Source organism: Anabrus simplex, chromosome 1 (genome assembly GCF_040414725.1).
Source record: "Anabrus simplex isolate iqAnaSimp1 chromosome 1, ASM4041472v1, whole genome shotgun sequence".
Taxonomy (NCBI): domain Eukaryota; kingdom Metazoa; phylum Arthropoda; class Insecta; order Orthoptera; family Tettigoniidae; genus Anabrus; species Anabrus simplex.
The window spans coordinates 35,685,550-35,705,848 of NC_090265.1; the positions used below are offsets into that span (position 1 = coordinate 35,685,550).

The 20,299-nt window shown below is 37.9% G+C and overlaps 1 protein-coding gene across 1 annotated transcript in view; it reads right to left on the reverse strand.

Moving 5' to 3' along the window:
• Nucleotides 1–20,299, reverse strand: part of gb (genderblind) — a 212,898-nt gene that overhangs the window by 132,917 nt on the left and 59,682 nt on the right. Inside the window, exons 5-8 of the mRNA XM_067155995.2 lie at nucleotides 19,179–19,294; nucleotides 18,975–19,100; nucleotides 13,633–13,732; nucleotides 3,413–3,457 (exon numbers count right to left, since the gene is read on the reverse strand). Of these exons, the coding sequence (XP_067012096.1) occupies nucleotides 3,413–3,457; nucleotides 13,633–13,732; nucleotides 18,975–19,100; nucleotides 19,179–19,294 (387 nt within the window). The remainder of the gene's footprint in view (nucleotides 1–3,412; nucleotides 3,458–13,632; nucleotides 13,733–18,974; nucleotides 19,101–19,178; nucleotides 19,295–20,299) is intronic.

Below are 20,299 nucleotides of genomic sequence, written 5' to 3' on the forward strand. Positions count from 1 at the left end.
AAACTCAACAGGCTAAAAAACTGCCAACTACATAACCAACAAACTAGAAACTCCAATAGTAACACGTTCGATCGTACGCAGTTTCATCCAGCTGTTGTAAATCTATCTAACACGCCCTTAAGTGAAAGTGAACACTTAACTTTATCCAAAGGACCGAAACACAACTGGCCAAACTTGAACAGCCTCAACATAGCCGCTACTATGATCACAGAATCAGAGCTAGCCATCAGCAAAATGCCGGAAGACACGCAAAATGAGGTTAGAACCGATGTTAAAAGGAAACTGACTGATATCCTCCACAATTTAACCAACCCCGCAAATAACCTCAATAATAAAGAAAAAATTGCTGAACAAAAGCGCATATACGCCCTCAAGAAGAAAATTAAAGACAACGAACTCATCGTAACCAAAGCTGACAAAGGCAATGCAACAGTTATCATGGATAAAAAAGTATATATTGAAAAAACAAAAAACTTTTTCACAGACAGCTCATTTTCCATAATCAAAAAAGACCCCACCCAAAAAATTCAAAAACTACTTAAACAAACTCTTAAAAACACTTCATTTTTATTTACCGAACAGGAAAAATCCAAACTCATACATATGAACCCAGGACTCCCCACTGCTAAAGCTCTTCCCAAAATTCACAAAACCGGAATTCCCATCCGGCCAATTATCAACTATAGACCGAGCCCCTTATACAGAATATCACAATTCATCCAATGTTTCTTAAGAAAAAATTATCAATTCTTATCCAAAAAGTCTATTAAAAACACATCTGAGCTAGTAGAAAAACTAAACAAGTTCAATTTGCAACCGGATCACTCCATCCACTCTTTCGATATTGTAAACATGTACCCAAGCATACAAGTATCAAAATTAATTCCGATAATTATAAACAATTTAAACAAAAACAGCCACTTAAGCAAACTAGAGATACAAGACTTTATCACAATATTAAAACTTATCATCGACAATAACTTCTTCACTTTTGACAATGTCATATATCAACAAAATGGTTTGGCAATGGGGTCACCGGCCTCAGGTATCTTAGCAGAAATATACCTGGACTTCCTCGAATACACCAAAATTGACAACGAATTCGAAAACATTCTCTTTTGGGCCAGATATGTCGACGATGTCTTTGTAATCATGAATGAGAAATCAATTAACGCACCCACCACCCTCTTAAGACTCAACAATATTGATCCTCATATCAAATTCACACTAGAATCCGAATCAAATCAAAAAATCAACTTTCTAGATTTAACCATCACTAGAAACTCAGATTCTTTCAGTTATAAAATTTTCAGAAAACCCACTCAAACAGCCTCCACCATTCGCCAAGATTCAGTGCACCCCCAGTCCCACAAACGAGCCACATACAACAGCCTAGTTCACCGAGCCTTCAGCATACCTATGTCCAATAAAGATCTAAAAAACGAACTCAACACAATCCGCGGAATCGCAAAATTCAACGGCTTCAGCAATCATTTTATAGAAAGGATAATCAATAAACACAAACATCGCCCAAAACCTACCCTCAAAAAAGAAATAACCAAACCTCTAACATTTTCCACCTTCACGTTCAACAATGATATCTACAAGTTAACCAACATCTTTAAGAAACAAGGCGTTAAAATAGCCTTCAAAACCAACAATAAGAACATGAATGTTTTATACAATACTTCACACATCAACAAGACCAGCAGTTTTTTAAAATCAGGAGTTTATAGGATCAAATGTACCACCTGTAAAAAAAACCTACATCGGGCAAACCGGGAGAAACTTCATTATCAGATACCACGAGCACACTAACGCAATAAAATACAACAAGTTTTCAGCCATCGGCCAACACATGCAAGATTATAACCATAATTTCACCAATATTGAACAAGACATGGACATCCTCGTATTAGCAAACAAGGGCCCTTTACTGAACATAATGGAAAATTACTACATACACCTAGACCAATACTTTAATGCAAGTCACAATCTCAATGAAATCTCAGAGAAACCCAACATACTCTTCGATCTATTTATCACTTTCCTCAGAAACAATAATGCAGCCAACCTAAACTCAATCCTAAATTTAATCAAAGGTACTTTTCCAAGACAATTACACTTTCTCCCGCACCCTTCAGCCCCACCTTAAGCCCTCTTCCTAAGCCATATTTCATTTCAATACATGAACTTACTGATTTCCATGATTATAATTTTTACAACACCCCATTTATACTTTATTCTTTGTTAAAAACCTCTTAATATGTATATTCCTTGTATTATTAACTATTACCATAACATCTCATTTCACTTGTTATTCTTTAAAATAATATTGTCTTAGGATTTCGCCACAAATGATCTTTGCTCCAATACGGCTGATGATGACCCCTAGATGGGTCGAAACTAGTACCGTATAATTTTGTAATTTTGTTAATATATTGTAGTATTGAAAAGGTGAAAACATTTACGTTATTATTATTATTACTTATATATTATTCTCAGTTCAATACGGACCAAAAACATGAAATTCATAACCATCAAGTATGTGATGAGGATGGAGCCTCCAAGAACAGCCAAAATAAATTTGGAAAGACAGGTGGAGGAGTAAAGACCTGCAGGAAGACTCTAAAACCCAATGGATGGACATGATCAAGGTTGATCTAGTTGCCAGAGGATGGACAGTGGATGATGTTCTCCATGACAAGTTGTATATGGAAAGGAAGAAGTGGAAGAGGCTCATTAACAGTACCCAGAAACTGGAACTGTACAATTATGATGATGATAAGTAAATAATACAATCTCAAAAACGATGCCTCGTTTCATTGTAGTTAATTACAGGAAAATTGTGCTATTTGGATCGGTTTGGCACTCTTGACATTTAGAATATTTGAATAATTTGCATATAAATATTGGAAAATAATTAATATCTATGCAACTAGTAAAGCTACATTGTTGAAATTTGGTACAAATAATCATACTACCACATACTTCGCAAACAAAATATTAAATTACAGGAATTCAGAAATTTCAGTCCCAGTGTCCCTTGAGTGTTTGTAGTGTTGATCTGCTGATGATGGTTCCAAGACCCGAAACATGTACACTATTATTTCAAAAAATTATCTTTTAAGATTATAGTGTTGTGTATTGATTAGGTGGTTTGAACTATATAGGCCTACTTTTCTCAATTTATATATAGTCAATACAGACCAATATGAATATGATCACTTGTAATCAAAATTTTTTGCATTAAATGAGGGTTTATGCTGAATCAAGGACATACAAAATCAGGATTATCTGTATAAAGTAAAGAACATTCACCTTTACCTGTTAGTAAATCATGCAGACTTCCAAGACATACAATTCATACCAACAGCATGCAAAAAAAGAATAGTGTTTCCTCCAAACTTACACATAAGGATCCTTCAGTTCTTCAGTCATAAAATTCAAATAATTCCTGAAAAAGTAAAATACGAATATGTTAATAATATCAAACAGAATAATAAAATGGACAATGAAATCAAAGACAAAGCAGGAGAGGAGGAAAAAAGATCATGCCGAGATTACACAACAAGGGAAGATGGAACTAACAAAGAATTAGGTGATGAAACTGCAATTATTGGTGTAATATTTGAAAATACTGAGCAAATTTATCAGGGGAAAGGACAAGATGATAATGAATTAAAAAGAACCTATTGATTCTTCACCATCATGGGAGACCCGATAATAAGGTCCAAGTGTGATAGAACACTGGGGGACCTAAGTAAGAACAAGGCACCTGGAACTGATTTTCCTCCAAATTACTGGTTGAAAACTGTTTCATTTAGTAGGTTAGAGGTATGAGATAGAAATACCATCTGGTCTTAAAAATCATATCATTACCCCTATACTTCAGAATGTAAGTGCCGACTGGAATTAAAACTACTATAACATTAGCTTAGTATCTAAGATATGTAAAATTTTACAACAAATTATTGAGAAAAATGGTAACTCTAAAAGCTTAACTGGAAGATGAGTTTGGCTTCTCAAGAAATAGTTTATTCGATCTCAGTTTAAAGAACACTAACACACTGTTTGTTAACATAGCATTAAAAATTTAGCAGCATGTTAAGATTCTTGCGCTTATCCATACATTTCCTGGGAACTGTTAGCTAACACAGGGCTACAATCAGTGAGAATCTAGAAGGGAGTGGCAGAACCATGCAGTTTGCAAGCACACTTCGATGTGGTTTTGTTTGAATACAGCTGTAAACCAAGGCGCGTGAAGTCAACATTATTATTATTATTATTATTAGAATTTTTTGTCTTGACCATGCATTTTCTGTTGCTCTATAGACCAATATGATAAACAGGCAAGAAGAGAATGCGTGGATCAAATTTCTCTTCTTTTGGAAATATTTTTCAAGTATATACCAAGTGTTCTTGCTAGGACCTTTTTGATAGGCCCTGCTGTTTTTACAGACCACCCGGCTAACATAACCTAGATGTGTGTTACTTTCATAACATTAATACATATTTGGCCGGGCTGAGTGGCTCAGACAGTTGAGGTGCTGGCCTTCTGGCCCCAACTTGGCAGGTTCGATCCTGGCTCAGTCCGGCGGTATTTGAAGGTGCTCAAATACGTCATCCTCGTGTCAGTAGATTTACTGGCACGTAAAAGAACTCCTGCAGGACAAAATTTCGGCACCTCTGCGTCTCGAAAACCGAAAAGTAGTTAGTGGAACGTAAAGCAAATAACATTATTAATACATATTTGAGAAAGGGTGTAACAAATTAAAATGTAAATACTGCAAAACTGGTTATTTAAATGATAAATCTTCATTATCGTTGGCACAACTGCATCAATTACATCCGAGTTCAAATATTCAGCTTGACTATCACATAGTATCATGCACAAGCAGTGTCCGGATTAGCATGTGAGCACTAGATTCCGCATGGCACTCCACAGCAACTGAGCGGTAAGTCCCTGTGTGACATGACGAACGAGCAGCAGAACATGAGAAGTTAAAAATACTCTTATGTCTTGTTCTTGATAATAACACTAAAATAGTTTAATTTTGCAGTTAATGTTTACCTGTCTGATATTACTGTTAATGCTGTGAGAGGAATAAACTGAAATTTGATCATATTAATTTTTTACGTAGTATTTCCCTCCCAGCTGCTCATTCCTGCCATCCGATGTGCGAAAATTTCTGGGGGAAAACACCTATTATAGAAAGTAAGCAAACTTATGGATCCACACTTAAAGCTAAAAGTGACGCTTGGCAGAAAATTTGTAGTGATTGCAATATACATACTGACATTAGCCAATGTACGATCAAGCAACTGAAACAACTTTACGAAAATCATCTCTTCCAACTCATTCTGCAAAAGCCTATCATATTCCAAATATTCAAGGTACAGAAGTTCTGCATCTAATGCACTTGCATATTTTGGTCTAACAGAGAATTTAACTGCTTGAGCCTAGGCAGTTATTTAACTGAGAGTTTAACAGATTGTTAGTCTTCACCAATGCTGATTAAATGCTAATTTGGTTTTAAGTTCACTGTTAAATTATTTTAACAGGCAGTTAAATATTAACTGAGGTTAAATAAACCGGGCCATGAAGCAATACTGACTCTAAATATGATCTGAGAAAACCAAATAAAGGAGAACAAGCCCATCTGTATTAACCCCACAGTGGTAACGTTGGGTCCACCAGACCCAGATCAAAATGTAATCTCTACATACCTATACTTGGCAACACTGCCCACATCTCAGCTCCCTTCCACCTTTCAAATTAACGTTCCGCTTTGTTAACAACTATCAAGCTTCATCCTGCAGTTCATCGTTGCTGAATGAGGAGGATGTTTCCTAGACTTGGGTCCGTCGGACCCAATGTTACCAGCGACGATATTATTTGAACTTCATCCCCCTGGTAAGTTAGTGTTAGATTTTCACAGCTTCTGGTAACATTTTACTTCTGCTTTCGTATGTTGATTCAAACTACGCTTTCTTGCAGATAGACAATCATGGGTGAAAGTTTCGAAGCAAGGAATGACGGAATACAGATGATGCTAGAACAGTACCTAGATGATGCCTCGCGCAAAGAGGAAGAAGAAGATGATCAAGATAGAGATCCTGATGTCTGTATATACAGTGATCATAATACTGATGGTGAAGCGGAAACAGGGGAAGAAAATGTAGTGAATAGTGATACGGATAGCAATACATACTTTGTGGGAAAGGACAATAAAACGAGGTGGAGGAAAGAGATGAAAACTGTGAATGTTCGTACTCGACAGTGCAACATAGTTACTTCAAGGCTACCAGCTGCTAAACAAACTGCGAAGAATGCGCGGACAGTCTTAGAATCATGGTCTTTGTTTACTGATGATGACATGCTGAATTTGGTTGTAAACAGTACAAACATGTATGAAGAGAAACTGACCCGTAATTATTCCGAACAAAGATTTACACATTCTACCAGTATGACTGAAATAAGAGCACTAATTGATTTGATGTATATGGCTGGTATTCTGCATGCAGGAAGGCTGAATGTGGAGGAGTTGTGGGAAAGAGATGGTACGGGTGTGGAAATCTTCTGGGCAACAATGTCGTTACAACGGTTTCGATTTCTGAGTCGTGCTTTACGATTTGATGATTTTGAGACACGACCGGAAAGAAAAACCTTGGACCGCTTAGCCCCGATTAGTGACTTATTTCAGGATTTTGTGGATCATTGAAAGAACAACTTTTCAATTGGAATGTTTACTACTATAGATTCTGGGGAAGATGTAAATTCCGCATGTTTATGCCAATGAAGCCTGCCAAGGACAGGATAAAAGTGATCAGCCTTATTGATTCAAGATTATTTTATAGCGCAAACATCGAGGTGTACGTCGGGCAACAACCAGAAGGGCCGTTTACGACAAATAATAAACCTGATGCTGTTGTCAAGAGGCTGTGTCAACCAATTTACGGATCGTTTCGCAATGTGACATTAGGCAATTGGTTCACCAACTATGATTTAGTCAAAACAATGGTAAATGACCACAAAAACACAATTGTAGGTACAGTCTGCAAAAACAAGAAAGAATTCCCTCCGTCTTTGTAAACGCTAAGAACAGAGAAGAATTCAGCAGTCTTTTTGGGTTTCAAGATGATTGTACTATTGTGTCCTACGTACCGAAGAAAAACCGATGTGTTGTGTTGATATCCAGCATGCACCATGGTACTAAAAGTGATAGCACTACTGGAAGCAAGAAAAAATCTGAGGTGGTAATGTTCTATAGTGGCAAAAAAGGAGGTGTGGATTCAGTTGACCAGAAGAGTCAGGAATATAATACTGGTAGAAATACAAGACGATGGCCCATGGAATTATTTGGCTGCAATAAATGGTGGAGTTATCCATTCAGTAAACACTAGTACTAAAATGCAAAGGCGAAAGTATCTAAAAGAATTGGCCAAGTCCTTAGTACAAGATCATCTACGCGAAAGAGCACAAAGTAAACGCAATCCTGTGGATCTAAGAAAAGCAGCTGCTGGACTGGGTGGAATGACCTTGGAAAATTATGCCCTACCAGTTCCCCAGCAAGGAAAGGATGGAAAGGACGCTGCTATCTGTGTAAAGACAACAAAACATGTTATTGTTGTCAAAAGTGCAATAAATGGCTCTACTTGGGTCATGCTCATTACGCTGTGTGATGGTTGTTTCGAAAAAGACGACTGAACCTCTGCCAAGTTTTCTAGTGCTGTGATGTGATGTGATATCAGGCTAACAGTTACAAAAAAGTTTCTTTTATGTGCGATATACACTTAACAGCTATTCAAATGTGTGCAGGGTTTTTCTAAAAATAGACAAACAAAAAACTGAAGTCTGCCATTAAATATATTACAAATAATTTTTCTTAGGTGTCTCAAAGAAGATATCCTTTATCATCATTAAAATTTTATGTCACATTTTTGGGTTGTATATTTAGCTTTTCCGATTATTTTTGCTTAATATAGGTATGATTTAAAACCGTTTATATTTGTTTCACTTCATATTAAACCAGAAAATCAAAATGGGTCTCACAAACCCAACGTTACCATTGATGAATTTTTTATTCATGTTACCACTGTAGGGTTAAGTTATCAGCAAGGATTCACAAAATTGAAAGTTCTTTTAGAGAGGTTCTCTCTTGAAAAGGGTAGGTATTTTGAAATAATTTTTATTAATACTGTAATATATATATATTATGTTTGTTTGTCCAACCCTTGTCCCATTTCTCTATGGGATCGGGTATGAGGCGAGATGAATCCGTCGTGTTGGGTTTTTACGACCAGATATAGGACCCATTGCACAGGAAGGGACCCAAAGTTGGCAATGAATATTTTATAGCGGAGCTGAACAAAGTGTCTCAGGTGTACAAATTGCAGTTCTATGTTTTGACTTCTTGCGGTATCTATGGCTCTTCTTAACAAACTAAGTTATCCAGCAGTTCAAGTTTTCACCACTCTATGCCATGAGAACTCTGTACAATTGGTACGAAAATGAGTGAAAGCTATAATTGCGTTCTTCTCAAAATACAGTTTTATTAATGGTAACAATCAATAATTAATGTCTTCTGAAGTATTGCACCTAGAAGCATGAACTCTTTCTTATAAATGCTCAGTATCTTATGTCAATTTTAGAACTACAAAAATCTCAAACATTAAAAATAGGACTTTAGGTCCCTCACAACGGGTCACAGAGAAAGAGAGAGACACACACACACACACACTACCAACCACCACAGAAATACACTATAGTAATTACATCCTTTCACGTGGGGTTGCGTCACAAATTGCATCCAGCTGTAAAACAGGACCAAAGCCACGTGTGCGACAGTTCACACCTGCGACCCCACAGGTATGGCAAAAACGATGGAAAAAAGGAGAAGAAGAAGCGCTTGTTCTGCTATAAGATGCTACAGATACAGCTTACCAAATCCTACATAAATAATGATAATATCCGTTGACTTTAGAATAATAACGAATAATTAACGCCCTTGCATAATTTACACATCCCAATATTTTTGGGTCCAAAGTGGAGAAAAAGAAATGTTTCCATATTTGACACACCCACATTTTCCAACATTCATCACACAGCTCTGGATGTGTTTCGAAATAAAGATGTCAACTACTCGAGTAGCAGCCTTCCGAATCCGGGCATTCCACATCCTGGGCAACATGCTGTTATCAGCCAGTAGGAAATACCCGTGCACTTGTTCAGTGAGTGAATCAGCACAGAAGTGGCTAGTGACACTCTATTCCAGTCTGGTACAAACATATTTTACGAGTGTTTCGGGTGTGGTACATGTGCTTTCTGTGATCTAAAAACTGCTTATTAATCTACAATGAGCAACTATTCGAGTAATATGACATAGTATAAACTCGCAGTGATCAGTTACGCCGAAACATACGGGAATAGGATAGCGGGCCGCAAGTATTAGGTATCCGAATGCAATGTGCACTAATGGCGGAAACAGAAAATTGCACTTCAAGCGACCAACAAGTCTCACAAAGTATTTTGCGGACCAAAAAGTTGCAAGTTTCCGCAAGTAGAGAAGGATCTACTTAAATACGTGATTTTGGTACGCAACGATGGATATGCCGTTTCTCATGAAATGCTGTAATTTAAAGTACGAGAAACAGCTACTGCACATGGAATTAGTGTCTTGGATTTTAACGTTAGCCGAGGCTGTATGATTAATTTTTTTGAAGAGAAATGGGCTCTCTCTTCGACGAATAACAACATTATGCCAAAGAATGCCGAATGATTTCAACCAAAAAGTAATTGATTTTCACTGCTTTGTGATTGAGAAGTGTAAAGTTAAGGAATATTTGCTCTCCCAATAGGAAACGCAGATCAGACGCCAATAAGTTTCGACATGCTACAAAAAGTGTTATCGTACGCACTACGGGAAGCGAAAAATAACAATGCTTTCTGTAACAGCTGATGGCAGAAAGCTTACGTTGCTCTAAAGCGAAAAACAATGCCGAAAGTAAAATTTCCGTGAGGGGTCCACGTTCGTATCCAGGATAAAGGGTGGATGGACACTTCACTCGTACAAGATTGGATACGAATGGTTTGGGGAAATCGAGCAGGGTCCCTCCTTCGATGCTTGACCCTTCTTGTAATGGACAGTTTTCGTGGCCACCTGACGGAAGACACTAAGAAGTTATTGGAAACCATGAAAAACGATTTGGCAGTGATTCCTGGTGGACTGACGTCGGTACTTCAACCCTTGGACGTTTCAACTAATAAACCATTCAAGAACAATGTGCGAAAACTTTTATCAGTGCTGGATGGCGGAAAGTGTGCACGAACTTACCTACCCCAACAGGCAAGATTTAGAAACCCCCTGTGGAAGTACTTTGTGAGTTGATTTTGCGTGCTTGGGGCATGATTTCTTTGAAGGTGATTGAAAAGAGCTTCAGGAAAACAGGAATCTCGAATTCGTTAGACGGGAGTGAAGATGATTTCTTATGAAAAGATGTGAGCAGTGGTAACAGTAGTAGCAGTTCTTCCTCCAGTGCTGGTAGTGAACTCAAAGCCAATACCCTATATAAGGTAAGACCCTTTTTTTTTTTTTTGCCAGTAAGTCATTATTATGCATTTACATGAACTGAACTTTTATTAGTTCATATCTCTTCAGGTCGTATCATCAGCTCGTAAAGGGAAGAGAACTTTCTAGTGTCGGTACTTCAAACCTGTGTCTCCAAATTACCTTATATACCCTATCTGACTTTCAGAAAGAAAAGCACGCTGTAATTTTACACCAAATGACGATAACCACAAAGGAATTGAACCAATTGTGTGTGTATTTGATGGCTTTTTTTTTTATTTGCTTTACGTCGCACCAACACAGATAAGTCTTATGGCGACGATGGGACAGGAAAGCCCTAGGAGTGGGAAGGAAGCGGCCGTGTCCTTAATTAAGGTACAGCCCCAGCATTTGCCTGGTGTGAAAATGGGAATCCATGTAAAACCATATTCAGGGCTGCCAACAGTGGGGGTTTGAACCCACTATCTCCCGGATACAAGCTAACAGCTGCGCGCCCCTAACCGCACAGCCAACTCACCCGGTGATGTATTCTTTTAAATCCAAATAAATTGTAAATATTTTTTTAATATCTGAATTCCTTGAATAATTTACACATCAGAAATTTTTTCCAGTTTTTTGTCAAAAAAGTGTGTTAATTATGCGAGAAAATACAGTATATAATGAACAATCACTACGGAGACTGCGACAATATTTTCCACAAGGTTTTTCTTATTTATCCCTTAATTAAACAGTATGTTATTACCTATTGATAAATCACTTCACTCACAGCAAACAGAAGGCTATAAATGACGAAGTCACTGTTGCCGTACCATTATTCTTCTTCCCGTGCCGTCTCCTACCGAAGGTTGGCAATTCTATTCTAGTCTTTGGGCCTGTCACATGGAAAAAACAACACTGTGTTAATCTCGAACCAATGCCTCAGATTCTTCAGCCAGGTCTCCGTTTTTTTCCTGAGACCTTCCCCTACATCACCAACTGTAGGATCCTGTACTTTTCATTCCGCATCATATGTCCAAAATATTCAAGTTTCCTCTTCTTGATGGAAAGAAGTACTTCGGTCTTATTGCTTAGTCTTCCCATCATCTCGGTATTCCTTACCCTTTCAATGCTCGAGATACGTAACATCCGCTGATAGACCCACAGTTTGAAGGCTTCCAGCTTTTTGATCAGGGCCTGGGTTTTTTAAGTACCCCCTTCCATTCTATACGATAGTGTGCAACTATGCACAAATACAAACATTATAGAACTATAATTAATTCATATTGGTTCACATTTAATACAATTTTTTATCACAATTCTGGACTTTCTTAACACTGTTTTACTGCGTTTAATTTTTTTCCCCCCAGGTTCCTTCAGATAGTCCACTTTCATTCTCATTAGCAATCCATTCTTGGAATTGGTAACGGGCCTAGACATTTACACTTCTTGTATAGTCTGCACACCTTTTAGCGATATTTCTTTGTACGGGGGTTGGAGGAAGGAGGGAGCTCTCACGGTTCCGGTAATACTGGCAACGGAATGAAAATGAAATCTGAATTGAATCGATAATATGATTGATCGATATGAATTTTCTAAACCTTTATTATCTTAAGCCAACAACTGTGTCATACACACTTTATATAACATTATATAACATTTCTCGATGCGAATCTTGTTCCCAGCATGAATTCTATAGTTTGGCTTTGCTGAGTAAACAACAACAGTACTAGTATGTAAAGTGTACGCCAGATGTCACACAGCGATGTATAAGCGATTCATAGTTTGTGTTTCAAAGGTTGCCAATACGAATCTCGAAGATACCCGTGGTCGACCTATTCAGCATTAGGGTGACCATGTATCGCTAAAAGGTGCGCATACTGTACACATTAACTCATTATTACTCCCTTAGGTTTTCATTATAACTGAACACGTTATCTTTGACTGGGAGTTCGTAATCCTGCTGATCACTGTAGTCACACAAAGGCAGAATATCCTGATATTATTTTACACAACACGAGAATGGTACCATGTTGTTCACACGGCAAGGGACTTGAGTGTCACCAGACCACTTCCTACTGCACACTATTTCAATCCTATACTAGCAGAATGTTTACAGGCCGAGTGAAACAATTTAAACACCCAGCCATACAACACTGGGTGGTTGAGCACTTTAGAACACATGCTGCAACTGCATGGTCACCGTGTTGTTTCAGAAGGCAGATAGATGTCATTTCAGTTTTAGAAGCATACTGCGTACATCAGACTTAACCCTGGAAAAAGTTTTTTAAAAGAGGCCACATCAAGAAAATGCCAGGTCATTGGTTTTAGATAGTTCTTTGGTAAAACCTGTCCCTCACAGGGGTGGTCTCTGGGACAATTTTCACCATGTATGGCATTCGATAACATTTATCACTCCAAGTTATTTAAAATTACAAAGAAGTATAGAGAAAGAAGGGTGATCTACAAACTATTCAAAAATCAAACTGGACTGATAAGCATCAAGAAAATTACAGAGAAGCAGTTATCCAAAAAGGAGTGAGACAAGGTTACAGTTTGTCCCCCTCCAATATAAAGTTACAGAACAGACAGTAAAAGGAAAACAGAGAAATTCTGGATAAAGAGAGGAATTTTTGCATGTAAATAAGTACTATGAATTCTACATAACAAAGTTACAAAATTTGCTTCATCCAGTTCATTACACAATTTTCTTGAAGTCTAGTCATGCACTTCTCAATCCAACATTCCACTTTTTTCCTAGAGATTGAATGTTGCACTAACTTAACACAGGTTTCTGGTAGCATTGAGATGGGAAAAGCTACAAGTAGGGACATAGAAGATGCGGTCTACATTAAAGTATCTCCTTCACGTTTACCTGGTATGAATACTGAAAACCATGCAAAACCACCTTCAGGGTTGCCAACAGGAAGGTTCGTAACAGTGTTACGATATTAAGGAAAGACTAAACAAAAAACGTTGCATTCAAATATTTCAAAAGGTATCTTTCCCACCTGTCACAGTTCCATCCTTTTTGAAAATATGTAATTTATCACCTTCTTTCTAAAATACAGTAACCTGAACTTACCAACCAGAATAAGAGAAGATTCCAGAATAAAAAGCAACAGCTATTTTCCCAGGGTCTGTGGTTGTATCACGGAAAGAGTTTTCAAAGTTAGTTGAATTCCCTGAAAATGTACATAATTTTCAATCAGTGTTGAGATGTAACCAAGAAAACTATTCAAAAATCTACCTGTTCATCAGGAGCAATACAAATGATACATTAGACTCTTAAGCTGGGAGTTAAGAGACAACACAGATTAAGTATGTTAGGGGTAACGTAGAAGGTTATGAAGCTATTATCTAAAATGAAGCTACGTACTTACATTCCTTCTGATCTTTTCTATTCAAACTACATTGTTTTACCCAAGCCATAATCAAAGAGAACTGCTGGGTCAAACCAATTTCTTAAAGCTGATGAACAATTCCTAATCTCTGCTGTATTAACACAGTATCTTCAGATACCAACCACCACAAACAAAAAGCAATTGTTTCTGGAATGCACTGAATGCACGTACAGCAGCAGAAAACCAAGCATCCATGAACAAGATTTCTATGCCCTAAGCTTCAAAATTTTGGAATAAAATAGGGTCATTTTTTAAGCTCTGTGTGAATGTTCAGGGAGCTAAACAGGCCAGGTGACTCATTTGCCAAGAAATATATTGCTTCATGTCCGGCTGATATGATCTATTGCAGTAGGGATTAAGCGATAAGTCCTGTGTCTTCACCACAATAGTTTAGTATAACATCTGTGGTATTGATACTGTATTCATTGTGCTAGCTTTGAAACAGCGTAATTTCTGGATGAATACAAAAGTTATCGTGTGTTTAATGAATGATGTATACAGTAGAACAACACGTATTCATTGTGTTGTGCTATGCGAAGCCTTCTTCTGTTAGAGAATGCTGCTTTTGATTCAATCGCAAATTTCCTGGCATCCTCCCTCCCCATAGGAATACAGTACGTAATTTAGTGAAGACGATCCGCACCACTGGATCCATTCTTAACAAGAAAACACACTGGAGACAAACTGATTTAACAGAGGAAAAGCTTGCTGAAAAAGAACCTCTCTTGGAAAGAACTCAAACAATCCCTATTGCATTTTGCCACACAAGCTAATGTGTCATTATCTTCTGCCCATAACGCAACAAAACTATTAGAAGCCAAACAGTACAAACCCACAGCTACCCAACATTTCAGAGGACCTGACAGTTTCGCTAGAGTTTGGTACAGTAACTGGTTGCTACAGCCCATTCATAATGGGTATGTTGACATGGAACTTTTATTTTTTAATGAGGAGGTATGGCTTCACTTAAGTGGCTACATAAATAGTCAAGACAATCGCTACAAAAGTGCAGAAAATCCCTACCAGCTGCATGTCCGTCCACTTCACAACATAAAGATGGGCATTTGGTGCACAATAAGTGCTCAAAGAATTATGTGGCCTTTATTTTTCCATGAAACAATAAATGCTGACCAATATACAGACCTCATTCTCAGGCCATTCTTTCGAGAGTTGACAAAAGAAGAAAGGTGGAATGATTACTTGATGCAGGATAATGCAACAGCACAAGCTGCTGATCAGTCTATGGAGATAGTACGGGAAGTTTCCGAAGATCGTCTAGTTAATTATCCCGCTAGATCTTCCAACTTAAATCCCTCTGACTATTACCTGTATGTGTATGTGAACAACCCTCACACAAGAGAACAATGCACAAGTTATTTCAAACATGACGTACTGAGATTCGGTGAATGTCTGCAAACCTGTTTATGAGGTGCCAGGCGTGTTTGACAGCTGAAGGACAACCTTTTGAACATCAAATGTAATGCCAGGTAGGTTTTAGACTAATAGTTTCACTAGAAATACTTTTCTATACATGCAAATTGCTGCGATGTAGTGGGGAGAAAAGGCGCACATTATACCGGCTAGCGATCAAGTGTTACTGCGCCAGCTGTGCCATGCTCTGAGTGGTGCTGTGACCAAAGCTAAAAAGATGACCCTAGACATTTATGTATCGTAACTGTACCTTGAAAATGCTAGAGCGTTCACCACAAGCGACGTGCAATTCTTGTGATGCTGGGAGAAATGTGAGAAATGGGCGACTAGCAAATAAATACATCAAGATAAAGACCATCAATGTAATGATACTAACAGGGAAAGTGGAAGAAATTGTAAATTTTATGGTTGACAAAGATATAGCACTGCTGAGAATCAGTGAGACCAAATGGAAAGGAAAAGGTGAGAGGAAACTAAAGAAAAGATACACCTTATACTACAGTGGAGGAAGAGAAGCCAAAAATGGTGTAGGTCTCATAGTTAGAAAAGACCTAAAGGAATACCTAGAATTGGTGGAAAACATAAATGACGGGTTGATTAAAGTCAGATTGAGACTTGAAACTGGTGTTACAGATATAATTCAACGGTATGCTCTACATACAGGAAATACAGATACGGATCTAGAGGAATACCTTGGATACCTGGAAGGTCATATACAGGACAAACAAGCTGTGATCATATGAGACATGAATGCCCAAGTAGATCAGGAAAGAAAAGGTGAGGAGATTATAGGTCCATTTGGATATGGTAAGAGAAACATGGCTGGAGATATTTTGGTAGACTTTTGTAGAAAAAATGAGCTGATCATTGGTAACACATGGTTTTGAAAGAAATTCAGTCAGAAAATAACAAGATATAGTTGGGATAACAAAATCAAAACTCTGATAGATTACATTTTGGTTGAGAAAGGTAACAGGAAAATGTTTGTATACGTAACAGCCTTCCCAAGTGAATCTTTTCAAGGAGATCACAGAGTTGTGATAGCTAAGTTAAAGATGGGAAAGATGACTGAGCTTAGGCAAAGAAAGCTAAGGGTGTGGAAATTGCAGGAGAAGGAAATAAATGGAGATTTCCCGACACACATTAAAACAAGTATACCTAAGGTAGAAATCGTAAGGTGTGAAGAAGAATGGGCATACTTTAAAACAGCCATGGTAGAGTCTGCAGAAAAGACCTGTGGAAGAGTATCAGGCAGGAAGAAAGATAAATAAATGCCCTGGTGGAATGACAGGGTAAAAGATATAGTTAAAAGGAAGAAACAAGCTTGGAAAAGATGGCTGAGAAACAGAACAACAGAATGCAAAACAGAATGGAGGCAATGCAAGAAGAAGTGCTCCAAGGTGGTTCAAGAAGAGAAAAAGAAATGCTGGCAAAAATTCACTTAGTCTCTGCAAGAAGATATAACTGGAAAAAAAAAAGATTCAAATGGGTTAAAAAAAGAAAAACCCTGGAGAAGGTGCAAACTTCATTAAAAATGAACAGGAGGAACTAATGACACAGAAGCAGGATATATTGCAGAGGTGGGGAAAATACTTTGAACAGCTTTACAACGTGCAAAATGCCTCTGTACAAAGAGAAATCGAAGAACCAGATTTAGTGCAGATAGAAAATAAGGAAAACGAGGTGTCCATGACATAGATTGAGTGGACCACTAAAAGGATGAAATGAGGCAAGGCAGCTGGAATTGATGAGGTCACCATAGAGTAATGATAACAGCCGCAGGAGTAGTTGACCTACAGTGGTTGTATAGACCCTTCAGAGTGATATGGAGAGAAAAGACTGTTGCAAAAGAGTGGACGAAAGGGGTCACTATACCAATTTTCAAGAAAGGAGACAGGAAGCAATGTGAAAATTACAGGAGTTACAATGATACCTCATAGAGCTAAGATTCTTGAAAGAATCTTGGATAGACAAATAAGAGACAGAGTAGGGGGAAAATTGGCAGAACACCAATATGGATTCAGAAGAGGCAGGTCCACACATGACCCAATATTTACATTGTGTCAAATGATGGAAAGGTATTGGGAATACGGAAAGGACAGGGTGGTGTTATGTTTCTAGATATTGAAAAGGCATTTGACAGTATCATAAGGAATTTGGTATCGAGAACATTGACAGAGGCACAGATTGGGTATGAAACAATGCAGATGGTAATAGCCTTGTATCAAAATTGTGAAAGCTGTGTTAGAACCAAAGTGGGTCAAACTGAATGGTTCAGACTTGAGACAGGCTTACGACAGGGAAATGTATTGTCTCCCTTACTCTTCATTATCATCATGGATAGAATTCTACATAATATGAAGGACAAGATGATGGGCGAGCAAGTAAAGTCTATGCTCTTTGCTGATGACACTGTAGTTTGGGGAGATAATGAAGAGGAAGTACAGACATAAGTTGATTTATGGAATGAGGAGATAATAATAATTTCGTGTGGCTATTTCTAGCTGAGTGCAGCCCATGTAAGGCAAACCCTCCGATGAAGGTGGGTGGCATCTGCCATGTGTAGGTAACTGTGTGTCATTGTGGTGAAGGATAGTATTATGTGTGGTGTGTGAGTTGCAGGGATGTTGGGGACAGCACAATCACCCAGCCCCCGAGCCACTGGAATCAACCAATGAAGGTTAAAATCCCTGAACTGGCCGGAAATCGAACCCGGAACCCTCTGAACCGAAGGCCAGTACGCTGACAATTCAGGCAACGAGTTGGACAGGAATGAGGAGATAAGAAATTTTGGGATGAAGATTAGTACTGCGAAAAATAAGACTGATCATAACAAGAAGTAACAGAAAATCCAGGGGAGTGATAAATGAACCTCCTGAAGTAGTGAAAATTTTTAAATATTTGGGCAGTGTGATATCACAAGATGGAAATTTGGATGGAGAAATTGATTTAAGAATACAGTGTTCTGCAAGTTTCTACCAGTGTGTGAGACACATTGTATGGGAGAAAAATGTGCCAATGAAGTGCAAGAAGGTTTTATACTCATCCTATTATAAAACCATACTGAAATATGCTTCAGCAGCCAGGACGTTAACTGAGCGGAACCAAAGTAAGATACAAGCAGCTGAAATGAGGTTCTTGAGGAGCATACAGAGAAAGACAAGACGAGATAGAATATGAAATGAGGAAATAAGGAGAAGCGTGGGAGTGTGTAAATTTCAAGAAGAGATTGATACAGCAAAACTAAAATGGTTTGGACACATGATGAGAATGCCAGCAGAGAGAATACCAAAGAGAACATTCATGGATACAGTGACTGGAAAGAGACCTAGGGGACGTCCTAGAATGAGATGGAGGAGACCTGTTGTGGACTGTATTGCAAATAGAGGCGTCGATTGCAATAAAGTACTAGAAGAGGAATGGTGGAAAGATCGAGTAAGGTGGAGGGCTTTGGTACACTACCCTACTCAGAGAGAATCTGGAAAAGGGAATGGATGAAGAAGAACTGTACCATGACTAATTTGAAAATCTGCTTGCAGATAATGAAGTCTACTCTATCACATAAATAAATTATAACATAAATGTAACTCACCCATCAGGAAATATGCCAATCCTGCAATTACAATGACCACAAGAGCAAGGATTTTGGTAAACATGAACAAATTCTGCATTTTTGTTGTTCGTCTCACATCGTAACAATTCATAAACGTCAAGAAACCTTGAAAAAGAGGGACAAGAATTAGAACACAATCTTGCAGACAAATGGAAAAGTTGCTATAAATTAAAGGAAACTTACAAATCGTAACAGCAGCAATCATACGTGCAGCACTATCTGGTACCGAACAGCTTGGAAAGAATGGCTGAATAACATAATTGGCGAATGTTAAGCCCATAATTGCATTTGTAGTTGGTCTGAAACAGAATTAAAGTAACTTTTACCACTACTGATGAAAAAAGACAATATGCGGTACAAACATCGTTCAGAATGATCTGAACTACACTAGGCACAATATAATAATAATAATAATAATAATAATAATAATAATAATAATAATAATAATAATAATAATTGTACCGGGCGGTACACCTCTACGCGACGCAAGTTCATATCTTGCGCCAACTGAAACTTCTCTACTGGAGAAACCCGGAACTTTAACCACCGAACTAACTCTACTAGTTATCAGAAGATGTCACTGAGTGTTTTTGATTTGCTTTTGTTTTTCATTGATCCAGAAGTGTGGACATTCTCTAACAGATGTCTCTACCAAAAACTATGGCAATACACTCTGGCACAATGGAATGAACTCTCTTGAAGAAATTTTGTATTCATAAGTTTTCTCTTTACTAAATTTTGTTCTGTGGTTTGTGGGTTGGCATATTAATCCTTTCTTTCCGCCTGTTTTGAATTTATCCAATCAGTAATTTCTGTAATTAATTTTCCTCCAATCATAGCTTTCTTCTTCAAATTTCCATGTGTAATTCTTTGTCTACCAATAAAAATCGAGGGGGTGTGTCTACTCATTCTTGAAAGGTCTCGAATTTTCCACGAGGGTATAAAAACTGCTGATTTTCTTGTCTCGGGGCCACTAGTATAATATCTAACTCAGTGTGTGAATATGTAGCAGGGGGCGGGAAGAGCCTCGTTCTTCTGACAGCAGATCTTCAACAAGGTAATGGCCTTTTAACATTGTTATTTCATGCTAGCTCAGCAGTCTAACTCTCGGGGAGGGTCGAAACCTTTAACATGTAACCCATCTCTTTAAAATGTAAATTCCTTTCCAGTCTATGTAAAAACTACAAATCTCTTTTACCGTAAAGCGGGGATAGAGAGTGCTTCACCCTCTCGAGCTCCCCTTCATTTTGAAATTGAGGTGACTACGTTTTCATAACCGTTTCTTCTCTTCCTTAATGTATTAA